The 13312-nt window shown below is 37.5% G+C and overlaps 1 protein-coding gene across 2 annotated transcripts in view; it reads left to right on the forward strand.

Annotated features, from left to right (window-relative positions):
• SPTBN2 (spectrin beta, non-erythrocytic 2) overlaps positions 1 to 13312 on the forward strand; it is a 172901-nt gene that overhangs the window by 112498 nt on the left and 47091 nt on the right. For both annotated transcript variants that reach the window (XM_075188728.1, XM_075188729.1), the window contains 7 exons: positions 6118 to 6269; positions 7304 to 7477; positions 8614 to 8705; positions 9145 to 9225; positions 9564 to 9679; positions 10161 to 10273; positions 11034 to 11221. In XM_075188728.1, the coding sequence (XP_075044829.1) occupies positions 6118 to 6269; positions 7304 to 7477; positions 8614 to 8705; positions 9145 to 9225; positions 9564 to 9679; positions 10161 to 10273; positions 11034 to 11221 (916 nt within the window). The remainder of the gene's footprint in view (positions 1 to 6117; positions 6270 to 7303; positions 7478 to 8613; positions 8706 to 9144; positions 9226 to 9563; positions 9680 to 10160; positions 10274 to 11033; positions 11222 to 13312) is intronic.

Genomic DNA, 13312 nt, shown 5'->3' on the forward strand with positions numbered 1-13312 from the left:
TATTTTTTGCATGATTGTCACTAACTGGAATAACATGTTGAGAGTGGTAGTACAATAACCTGTATGGTAAGAATGTCAAGCTTGGCAATTTCTGCAAAGGGCAATTTCTTGATGGGCATTGTACACCGATTAGCCCCAACATTATAACCCCCCTTCCTAATATTGTGTAGGGTCCTCTTGTGCTACCAAAACAGCTCTGACCTGTGGAGGAATAGACTCCACAAAACACTTTGTCATGTTCCTCAAACCATTCCTGCACAATTTCTGCAGTGTAGCAGGGCATATTATCCTGCTGAAAGAGGTTATTGCCATTAGGAAATATCTTTGCCAAAAAGGGATGTACTTGGTCTCCAAAAATGTTTAGGTAGGTTATGCAGAACAAGGTTTCCCACCAGAACATTGCCCAGTGCATCCTGGTGCCATATCTTCCCCAGGTAAACGATGCACACGCACCTGGCCGTCCACATGATGTAAATGGAAAAAGTGATTCATCAGACCAGGCCACCTTCTTCCTTTGCTCCATGGTCCAGTTCTGTCACTCACGTGCCCATTGTCGGCACTTTCAGCAGTGGACAGTGGAAAGCATGGGCGCCAATGACTCTGTCGCTGATTCACAGATTGTCCTTCCTTGGACCTCTTTTGGTAGGTACTAACCACTGCATACCGGGAACAACCCACAAGACCTTTGGGTTTGGAGATGTTCTGACCCACTTATCTAGCCATCACAATTTGGCCCTTGTCGGAGTCACTCAGATCCTTATGCCTGCCCGTCTTTTCTGCTTCCAACACATCAGCTTCAAGAACTGACTGCTCACTTGCTGCCTAATCTATCCCACCACTTGACAGGTACCATTGATTGCAATGAGATAATCAGTGGTGTTCCTTTCACTTGTCAGTGATTTTAATGTTGTGACTCATCGGGGTATATTATAAAGGACACTCTTTAATCTTTAGGTTTGTGGAAATTAATCTTCATATCATGTTAATTTCAGTGTGTGTTTATTAGTTGCCAAAATTAAAAAAACATTTCCTGCTTGCTGATGAACACATAAGTATGTTGTGTGCAGTGTGTACTCTCTAGATGGATGGTTACTGAACTTGGTAATATATTTATTTGCATAACCTGACCTCTTTGTCAGTATTATAGAACCCAGAAAATCATAATGGATAGTAAATTCCAGGGACAATTTTTTTTTTTTTTTAATTTTTTAAACCTGGCACTGTCTGCAAGTAGGGTTGGTTAGGAAGTATGGTATTTGTATTGTTAAACTTCATCTGAAATATTTTATTGTCCGTCTGATCAGTGTAAGCCTGTCTTTGTCCATATTGCATAATTATTTCTGCTGCTATATTTTGGCAATTATTATGAATAATACTGTGCTGTTTTATATTTTTGTCTGTATACTTCATCACTTCCTTTCTGTGTTGTGTATGTCTGTCATGTGTTTATAATTATCTATCTAATCTTTTCATCTGTGTTTCTATCTTAACCCATATACTCCTATATCCACCCTTTCAGGTATGTCTCATTTTTTTCAATGTTATGTTCAATAATAAAGGGTGTAACAGTGTTTGTGATGTCATATTTGATTATGACTTCATTTTTATGCCACCCTGTGTGAATTTCCTCCCTGCTTCCAGAATAAACAGTTTGTGCATCTAACCTTGTTGGGTAACAATGTCTCTCATCTCTTACCCTCCTCCCCTATGGCCGCTCCCTGTGAAATGAGACGTGTGGTTCTCTGTGAAACCTGTATTTCTGGTTTTTGAAGTAACATGGCTGATGCAATTTGATTTGGTTTTACTGGTAGTGTTACACATGGCTAGTTTCTACTACCATCAGATTAGTAGTAAGCGCAGTGTCCTGTTCAGCTAGAGGTGTGCAGTGTACTGTGATTTAATCATAAATGGATAAACTCTCTTCCCGTGGGCTGCCAGTTATCAGTAAAATACGTTCAGCAGCAGTCTGTGTAGTAGTATTTGAAAAAAAAAAAAAATGTAAATTATTTTTTTTTTTACATAATTTTTTTCATTTTTTTTTTTTGTGTGTGTAAATTAATAAAAATCTAATTTTGGCATGAATGTTGCATAGTGGCCCAAGGAAACAGTGGGATAATAGCCCTGACACTCCATAAGTTGTTTTAATTTCTCTCTCATTCATACTCTATCCAGCTTTCTTAGGGCAAGTTGTGATAAAATTGTCCTATCCTGAGAAGCTAATGATCATCATCAGCTATTTATATAGCACCACTTATTCTTCAGCGCTGTACAGAGAACTCGCTCACATCAGTTCCTGCCCCATTGGAGCTTACAGTCTAAATTCCATAAAATACACAGACAGAGACACACAGACTTGGATCAATTTTGATAGCAGCCAGTTAACCTTCTAGTATGTTTTTAGAGTGTGGGAGGAAACCGGAGCGCCCGGAGGAAACCCATGCAAGTACTGGGAGAACATACAAACTCTAATGCAGGAGAATTGTAAAAAAAAAAGAAGTGATTTCATTAACTGTGTCTTCTGAAACTGCTCATCAACATAGCCAGGGACAGTCTATATAAGGAGTTCACAGGCAGCCTTTTTGCAACAACCAAGGTCAACATATAGGTAAATCAGCCATGTCAACAAACAATCACCCTGATTTTAAAAGCTGCACAAGCACCTGCCTGATCCAGTTCCCACTCGACAGATATATAATAAAATGCATACTTATTCCCACAGTTTGTAAGAGTTTACTTTTGTTGCAGTATAACGATGTAGATCTTATGAAGCACTGGTTTGCACCAGTAAAAGGCAGTTCCAACTAAGATTTATTACTACTTTCTGCCCACTGGTCAGCCAGTCCACAATGATCATTCTAATTAGTGACAATAATCCACGGTGTGTGGCCGTCAGATTGTATCATGGTTGATCCGTTAGGAAAGAGAACCAGAATCTGCACTGGTGTGTTTAGGAAACTATAAGGAGCACATGTGGCCACTTTTCATTATAATGCGTTCTTATTCTAATTATTATAAATATAGTTTCTGAATTATTCGACAGCATTTTACAGATAATATTTAATCATTCACATCAGTCTGTGCCCAAATGGAGCTAGCAATGTATATTCCTTGCCACACACACTGAGGTTAAACTTTGTCAGCAGCCAATTAACATATCGTTATGTCTTTTGAGTGTGGAATGAAATCGGGATTTTGAGACCAGTGAACATTGCTTTGTTGGTATATGCATTTTTATATTGGATTTTGTAAAGTACAGATAACCAACGTAAGCACTAGCTTAATGATGTGGCAGCAGAGGAATATTTAGAAAGGAAAATTAGTCTAGTTAATGCATTCAAATTAGTTTGTAGTGGTAAATGTCTGGTTGGCGAAAAACCAGTAAGAAGGAAACTGCAATAATCAATAGTGGAGGAACTGAGTAAATGAACAGTGCCTTGTGTAAGATACGTTTATATTGACACTATTATACTGATATTAGCTGCAACAGAATTTATTATTTTTGTTTATGTAGCAATATTCGTATTACGCAACACTGTACAGAAGATATGTAGTCATTCATATCAGTCTCTGCCCCTTTGGAACTTACAATACACATATGTCCGTGATTGGACAGTGAAACGCATCCAGAGGAATACTATACAAACATGGGGAGAACATACATACTTCACACAGGTAGAGCACTGACAGTAATCTTAACTTAACCAGCTCTGTTAGATAGCAATATTAACCACTGAGTCATGGTTTGTTCCTAAAATGTGAACCCATACATTTTTGCCTCCAGTCCATAAGATTGCAATGTGTGCAATAAATATTCCTTCCTCACATATACTATATGGACAAAAGTATTTGGCCACATCTGTTTAAATATTGCATTGAGGTGTTTCAATTAGACCTGTTGCCAGAGGTGTATAAAAATGTAGAACCTACCCATGCAGTCTCCATTTGCAAATGTTTGTGATGCAGCTTAATGGCCGAGCAGCTGCATGTAAGCCTCGCCTCACCAAGACCAATGCCAAGCGTCTGATGGAGGGGTGTAAAGCACACAGACAGTGAACTGTGGAGCAATGGTAACGTGTTCTGTGAAGGGACAAATCCATGCTTCTCTGTTTGAGAGTCCGAGATGCCAGGAGAACTTTACCTACCTGAGTGCATTATGCCAACTGTGACGTTTGGCGGAGGAGGGATAATGGTATGGGGCTGGTTTTTAGGGTTTGGACTAGGCTCAATATCTCCAGTGAAGGGCAATCTTAATGCTTCAGCATACCAAGTCATGCTATGCTTCCAACTTTGTGGCAGCATACTAGTATGTTAATTGGCTGCTATCAAATGTACCCTAGTCTCTCTCTATGTCTCTGTCTGTGCGTGTATATGTTAGGGAATTTATATGGTAAGCTCCAATGGGGCAGTGACTAATGTGAGTGAGCTTTCTGTATCGGGTATAGAATTAGTGGCGCTATATAAATAGCTGATGATGAATAGTATGGGGAAGTCCCTTGTCTATTTCAACATGACTGTGCCCCAGTGCATAAAGCAAGGACTACAAAGACATGGTTTGAGTTCGGTGTGGAAGGACTTTACTGGCCCCCACAAAGCTCTGGCCTCAACCCCATCTAACGCCTTTGGAAGGAACTGGAACGGAGATTGAGTCTGACCTTCTCCTCCAACATCAGTGCCTGACCTCATAAATGCTCTACAGAATAAATGGACGCAAATTCCCACAGAAACACTTCAACATCTTGTGGAAAGCCTTCCGAGAAGAGTGGAATATGTTATTGCTGCAAAAGGGGTCCAACTCCATATTGAAGTGTTTGTATTTGAATACAATGTATTACAGTTCCTGTAGGTGTAATGGTCAAGCGTCCGAATACTTTTGTCCATATGGTTCACATACGGGCCCTCACTACAAGTTCGGTTCCTGCATATGCAGACATGAAACTAGTGTTACAAAACATTTTTTTTTTGCTCTTTAAATAATTGCCATGGTATTTTTTTTTTTTTTAAAAACATATTTTTTCTATTCAGAAAAAAGAGGTAGTTTGTTTGTTGGCAAATATCTACCACAGCTCTCAAGGTAAAGCTGCCAAATCTTACATAGGTTACTTTTTTTTATACTAAAATAACTATTAGACCATAGACAGAGCGAAAAATATTGAAAACATAGTATTTGGTTAGAAACAATTGTTTGACTGCTGGAAGGAAACTTTGCAACAACATAACATAGTGACAAAGCAAAACAATTTATGTTCTAAATAGCATTTTTTTTATATTTGCCAAATAATTGTCTCATATATAAAAAACTGCAACACATTACAAATCAGACCTGCTCAATGTCGGGTGACGCTGCTTCTTTTCAATAATTTAAACCAGTGTGTACCTCTGTAGAGCCTAAAAACTACAAGTTTACCGTCCTATAAAGCAAGTGAATTAAGCTTGGTCACACACCGGATGATCACCGTGTAATTTGGCCACACGCATGGTTGGCCAAATTGAATTAGATTGAGCTGCTCAGCGCTTGTTGAGCAGCCTATTGACCTATAGCTTACACTAGGGCTGCTTCGTTCTGTCTGGTGACTGCACACACAGGCCAGTAACAGTAATAGGCCAATCTTTTTTCAGCATGCCTCATTAATGATCTGATCATAATGGTTTGTGGACACACACATTGCGATATTGGGTCAATTGACAGATATTGTAGGTGGAGTTTTCTTAATTGGATTCCTTTTATTTACCTAAAATGTACAAATTTTTGTGTAAACGTTTCCATGCTATGACTAAGTAGTTTACCTGACTGCTAGAGTTGCATCCTTTAGAAGAGGATTTTAGTGTCCTTTTGGTGTTCTGCTGATCAGCTGTTTTAAAAGATAACAAATCAAAAAGTTTATACTTAGAAACAACTGTTTATTGCCACCAAATAGTGCTCCTTGACCCGTCTGTTCTGGTAAGGTCCTGAAACATTTATATGTATTATTTGAAATCTTGCTCCTACTTCTTTCATGCTAAAGGCCATTGCTAACACCCGGAAGTAATTTTAATGCCACTATTTTAGCACTATTTTTTATTTTCTTGTACATGTTTTCTCATTTCCAACTTGATTTATTTTTCCTCCCAACTCTATAGATGAGCGTGAAGCAGTCCAAAAGAAAACCTTCACAAAATGGGTAAATTCTCACCTTGCACGGGTCACTTGTAGGATTTCCGATCTGTATAATGACCTGCGAGATGGAAGGATGCTAATGCGACTGCTAGAAGTGCTCTCTGGGGAACAGCTGGTGAGTGCAGTACTTGGAAGCAACCAAAATACTTTATAGATGTGTAGTTATTTTCTCTTAGATTGTTTCCACAATGATGCATACCTGTCTTTGAAGAATTAGTGGAACCATTTATATATTATAGTCCTTAAAATTTAGTAGGAAATTTTTATTTATTTATTGGTAATACTTTTTTCTCAGTGATATGTTGCTCATATTACTGAGGATGTCACCATATTGATTTCACTGAAATCTAAGATAATGGTGACTGTGCTAAAGTTAGTTTATTAAATTACCTGTAAATTGATAAGTGTCTAAACTCCTGGTCCCACCTACTATACCCAATGTATTGCAGTGTCCCCCAATGGTAGGAAAGAGAAATTATTAGTTAACTGTAAATTAACTGAAAAACGGTAATTGACAACTTTATAGGTGGACAAACAAGACTAAATATATAAAAAAGTAACATTAAAGCAGCATTTCTAGTTGCTTTGCCTTCGTGGAGCCCCTAAATTTGTATTCTGAAATATTTTTTTCCTAAGGTTCCTATATTCCTGTAGTACAGGACTCTGCAATTCTCTTTTGTTAACCACTAAAATGGCTGGGTGAATGCATCTTCTTCTAGGTACATGGGGTAAGACCCTCTTTGCAGCTTTATACAGCGCCTGGCTTTAAGCTGGGGCTGTGAGTTGTATGACGGAGCCCTGAGAAAAGGCTGCTGTGAGGGGAGCACTGGGTAAGGTCATTTTACTGTGCCATAAGGTAACTGCTGCTGAACAAACTCATGAAAAAAAAGATAATTATTTTTATTATGAAGGCATAAAATACATTTTGGTTAGTGAGTGGTTTGTTCTTGAAAAGATACAAACTCCTATCTACCCTTTTCATGAATCTGTATTCAACAACATTTTCAGTTGTTCAGTATCAAAACGATCAGTTAACTAATTTACCTTCTGCTTATGTAAATGATTATTTACTAATTTACTGTAAACCATTAAATGTCTTGTTTCTATGTGGTGTGCTATAAATTGTCACTGTCCCCATGTTTGTTATAGCCCAAGCCTACAAAGGGTCGCATGCGCATTCACTGCCTTGAAAATGTTGACAAAGCCCTACAGTTTTTGAAGGAACAGAAAGTCCATTTGGAGAATATGGGTTCACATGACATTGTGGATGGAAATCACCGACTGACACTCGGACTTATTTGGACTATCATCCTCCGGTTCCAGGTAATATTGCATCGCTGATACATAAAGAAGTTTGTTTTATTTGTTTTGTTTGCTTGTTAGTAAAACACTTATAAATACATTTCTAAAAGACAGTATACTGATGTGGGAGTAACCAAACAACTTTCCCAGATCTAATATCTGCAATTATGTCAATGGTTGACACTTAAATTCTGAAATCTTACACTTAATACCAAAATTAGTATTACTGCTATTTGTTATTATTAATAACATTATTATTAATAATTGGGTCATATTACAAAAATAACTAGTGCTTGTTATTGTAGAGTGAACACTGGTCTATGTTTTCAGGTCCATTCGCAGTACATTATTTGCGTGTTTAATAAGCTTTCAGAATGAGAGTTAACCACCAAAGCGAACGTCCTTATGTACAATCTCTCAAGCAGTAGATTTTTCTTTTGTGATGCCTCTATCAGTAATGAAATGAGTTGTGATAAATACCTTAAAGCATGCAGAATGTAAAACAGACATATTTTACATTCCTGAAAATACTCACTATTAAATTCAATTCTTTTATGCACCTGTTAAGATTCATTCTACCAACATGAAACATGAGTGATAAGAATTAGCATGACACATGCCCTCAGCAGTTGAGCTGACATGTATTCTTATTATTCTTATCATTGCAGGACTAGTTTAGGGTTTCATTGGTATCTTCACTTTATGCGTATACTACCTGAGACTTATATATACTTGCCTTACTTAAGTGTTTGTGGCATAGACTGAGCGCAGGTGTAAATAGAGCAGGGCATAGTTACTTACGGTTTCCTCCCTGTTTTTTTCTTGAGTCTTACGTCCCTGATTTGAATGAAGGAAGGATTAAGTAAATCTTACACTGAATTCTTTCCTTCCTTCCTTCCTTCCTTCCTAGACAATATCACATCATTGGAAATATTTTCCTACACAGCTGTTTATTTACTCTGGGCATCAGGAAACTGGGATTTGGGGGGTTACGCCATAAAACCCTGTTAATTGTCTTCAAGATTATTACAAACGCACAACAACCCACTTATTGTAGAATTAAAGTGACTGACTGTTGTGTAATGGCAGATCATAACGGTTTAAAATCTTAAATTTGAAAAAGCTCAGATTCATGTAAAAGTATATTTGCTTTTCAGATCCAAGATATCAGTGTTGAGACAGAAGATAATAAGGAAAAGAAGTCTGCTAAAGATGCCTTGTTGCTCTGGTGTCAAATGAAGACTGCCGGGTAAGCATTAAACAGTAAGAAAGGGCAAACTAGACTGAATAATAGTGTATGTAATTTAATATTTTAACCCATCTTACTGTGTTTACTTAATCTATTTTAAAAAGATTGTTGAATATTAATGCATTAAAAGTTCAGCCACCGCACTGTTATATTGGGGAAGCACCAGGGCAGCTTATTCCATGAATTGTCTTATTTTTTTTTTTTTTACTGCCTTCTGTTTGTATTCAGGCACTTTATGCCTTTTTCTTTTAGTTTCTGGCCTTGTTTTTAGTATTTGTTTTGATTCATAGCAAAAAATAATGCTACCATTAAAACCAAAGTCCTTTATTTCACAGATAAAACTGAATTTTGTTTGACAGTCACCTTTTCAGAAAGTTCTCATTTCATCAGTGGATTTAACAATTCTCATTAACCTGTTTTGGGTTTCTCTCTTTTCCAGGTATCCAAATGTCAATGTTCACAATTTCACAACAAGTTGGCGTGATGGGCTAGCATTTAATGCCATTGTACACAAACACAGGTCAGCATCTGCATTGTAGTACATACGTGGAAGATGTCTAGGCAGTATTGTTATGGAGATAAAATAAAATAAGTTTTAGGTAGACTTTGTGATTTTAAAAGTGTGATAAGTTGAGTTGTTATAAGGTAGTTGACATTTGAATACAATGGTAACATAACTGCATGGTGTATTAGAAACAATGTAGTACAGCGATATGTAATAGGACATTGAGGTAATTTAAAGTACGTTACAGGAAGTATTCATAAAGTATATGTGGAAGAGTAAAGCAAGTGGTTGTTTGATGTGACCGTTGTTACAGAGAAAATATTGACAAAAATGTCTGTTCTCTTCTAACTTAGGCCAGACATCATTGAGTTTGACGTACTGAAGAAATCCAATGCTCACCACAATTTGCAGAATGCATTCAACACCGCAGAGAGAGAATTGGGCCTTACTAAACTCTTGGATCCTGAAGGTATGGGACATCCCCTAGTTGTGTGGTAGTCGAGCAGTGCCAATTGTTAGGGGGTGCCTAAAACACTCAATAATTGACATAATGTCACTCATATAGTGATTTTTGTGCCCCCACACGGACTGCTGGCTGCAGGAAAAGCAGCATCTGCTCCTCCATGTCAATGTTATGCTTGGAGTGTGGCACAGTAAGGCGCCACACTCCCAGTCTTTTGGAGTGAGGGTTGGGCCGCCTAGAGTACGCCGTGGGCTTGAACCGGCCCTGATGGTAGTACCTCAAGCAAGCATTTTAAAAGTTAAACTGATATTGTTTCTTACTGCATATCATGCATGGAGCCTGCCTGTTGAATATATGATTTCACTGATATTTTTACTCACCTACTGTTTGTATATAAAATTAAGAGACATAGACGACTTCCATTTTGCATATAAGATGAACCACCTACAAGCTTAAGAAAATCTTTTCTTATATTTTGTTTGTTCAGATGTAAATGTGGATCAACCAGATGAGAAATCCATCATTACTTATGTGGCGACATTTTATCATTATTTTTCAAAGATGAAGGCCCTTGCAGTGGAAGGGAAACGTATTGGAAAGGTGTGTCTCTATACCTGTGTTAAAATAATAAATGTGTGTTTTGTCCTGAACAGCCATTTAATTTCTGTAAGGAGTTATTATCCAGCGTTTGGGAAAAACAACTTGTCATGTAGGCATCTATTACTATAAATAGTATAGGCTGCCTTAATAGGCAAGGGGTGGTTCCCTGACACTGGTGTTTGGGCATGTCTTTTATTAAGCAAACAGTTTTATAATTTGTGGTGATTCAATCATCCTTATCATAATGTGGAAATAAATGGGAGAGGATAGTTTCTGTGCAATGTTGTCGCTCAGTTTTGTGACTTTTCATGGCTATGTTGATTGTCCTGTCCATAGAATGACCTGACCATGTTTAAGTGTAGTCTATTTAAAAGCACTGTCACATGGAAGGCAATAAACTGTGGGTGTAACTAACGAACACATCCACAATTTATTCCAGAACTTACCCTAATTCTTGTTTTGTGCGGGGTTTTTTATCGAATGTTCTCAATGCAAAAACAATTGTTATGGTAAGTGTACATTTGTAATCTGTCAAGTAGCCAATATTGCATTGGTCACCGAGCTCTATAGACTGACTGATTGGCACTTTCCTTGCCTCTTGATCTGATCTCCTGTCAAACTGTAAAAGGTTCTGTGTAGCAGAACCATAGAATGGTATTCCTACACCCCAGTTACTGTGCACTGTTACACAAATGAGTGGAAGCTGACTCCATGATGCTTTGTCCTACTGTTAACTTGATTTTCTTGCAACCCACCACAGGTGTTGGACCATGCAATTGAAGCAGACCAGCTAATTGAGAATTATGAGCACCTGGCATCTGATCTTCTGCAGTGGATTGAGCAGATGATTATTACACTCAATGATCGAAAGTTGGCCAACTCTTTGAGTGGCGTTCAAAACCAGCTGCAAGCCTTCAACACTTACCGAACAGTGGAAAAGCCTCCCAAGTGAGTTGTTTTATACAGGGGCCCTTAGGCTGGTTAGTTGTATAGCTGTTTACAGTGCAGCACTTTTAGGAGGTTGTAGTTCATTAGCTGTGTGAATCAGGTAGACGATATAACAGTATATGTGGTGCGCTAGCAAACCCCCATTCACTTTAATGGAACCAAAGACTGCTTCATATGTCTGATTCCACTCTTCTGTTTGTTAAATCAATTCTGTTTCTTGGTCGCAGATCCCTTTATAGAGTTATATCCTGGTAAAACAAATCTGTTTGTGAAATCAATCAACAGACTTATGCTAATCTCATTGAGATAAAATTTTTAAAGGAGAAAATACTTTTGTTTTAAGACAGCAGGGAAGTCCAGCACATTAAGGAGTACACCAAATACCTGGAATTGCATCACACAAATATCTAAAAACACCTTAACATATTTTGCTGTAAAATAGGCACATTCAAGTTGTAAAGTACAACTAAACAGTATAAATGCTGTTGAACAACTTATGTGAAAATATGTAATTGAAATCTTCATTGATATTTTTATGCTGTCAGAAACGCAAACCCTAGAAAAATAATGTTTCAATAATAATAATTTCATATGGGAAAACAAAGGGCAGTATCGCATACGGGCTGTACGGTGGCGTAGCACTTCTGCCTTACAGCACTGGGTTCATGAGTTCAATTCCCGACCATGGCCTTATCTGTGAGGAGTTTGTATGTTCTCCTGTGTTTGCGTGGGTTTCCTCCGGGTACTCCAGTTTCCTCCCACACTCCAAAAACATACTGGTAGGTTAATTGGCTACTAAAAAAATTGACCCTAGTCTGTGTGTCGGTCTGTGTGTGTGTGTGTTAGGGAATTTAAACTGTAAGCCCCAATGGGGCAGGGACTGATGTGAGTGAGTTCTCTGTACAGCGCTGCGGAATTAGTGGCGCTATATAAATAAATGGTGATGATGATGATCTACAATGGACTCTTATGTGGCCTCCCCACAAATCCAGGCCTGTGCACTGGCTAACTTTAACTTTGTAATCACTGATGCTTTACAGTTTTAAATCTATACAAAACTAAAGACTACTTTTACTTTCATTTTTTTTGTTTGTTTTTTATTGTTACTTTTTTTGACATGTTGCCATCTTCATTTTACAAAGATATAAAATAGGTCAAGATTTTGAATGTCATGCTTTAAAGCTAAATATTTTGGGATGGATAAATTAAAATTATCTGGTTTGTTCATATCAGTAGTCCAACAAACAGTTATAATACAGCTAAGACTTGTCAATCTTATTAAAAACTTATCAGATCACTGTTGAACTACCTAGAAAGACAAATCCAATTCACAATTGAACCAATTCTAAGTTACTTAGGGTGAATTTATCTGATTTCAGATGTTGGCTTTCTGCCCGAATCAACATCCTACCTGTGTTTATGTGAATTGTCAAAAATGTGTAGATCCATCTGTTCATAATCCTGCACTGTTGGCTGTGCCAAAATTGTCTTGAAGATAACAAAAGCATTTCCGCATAACTAATCTTCCTGCAGCTCTTTCCAATTCTCGCTAGTTCCAGGCTATTTTTTTTTTAAATCTATCAGAAGGTGGTAACATTACAATTTCTACATTGTATATATTAAAGTGCATCTGCATTGCATGTTGAAACATTTCAGCGATAGTATTAAACGCTGAGTAAATCCTACTTGCTTTCTATTTATTGGAGGTTAAAAAAAAAAAAAAGCTTGATATTGCTAGATGATTTCATTTTTTTCTTTCATTACAACACCAAACTGTGTATTTATGCCACCACTCTTGCAGCTATATAGCAGTAGTTATATAATTTTCCACTATCCGTAGTAATATTTCAACAGCTAGTGATGGTCCATAAAAAGCAAACAACTGTAGTAAAGGCAAAAAGATAAAAATAACTGAAGTTATGGTAATTAAGAGGCTACCAGTAGCAACATTGGACAAATGGGCCTAACGCAGAGTTGGACATAATTCACGCCGCAAACGGAAAATGGGTCCAAAATAAAAAATTATGCAATTGCTTGTTTATGATGAGCTGCATGTAAGCGCCACTTTGCATATTATGTTGCGTGTGTGCT

This window comes from Mixophyes fleayi, chromosome 10 (genome assembly GCF_038048845.1).
Source record: "Mixophyes fleayi isolate aMixFle1 chromosome 10, aMixFle1.hap1, whole genome shotgun sequence".
Classification (NCBI taxonomy): domain Eukaryota; kingdom Metazoa; phylum Chordata; class Amphibia; order Anura; family Limnodynastidae; genus Mixophyes; species Mixophyes fleayi.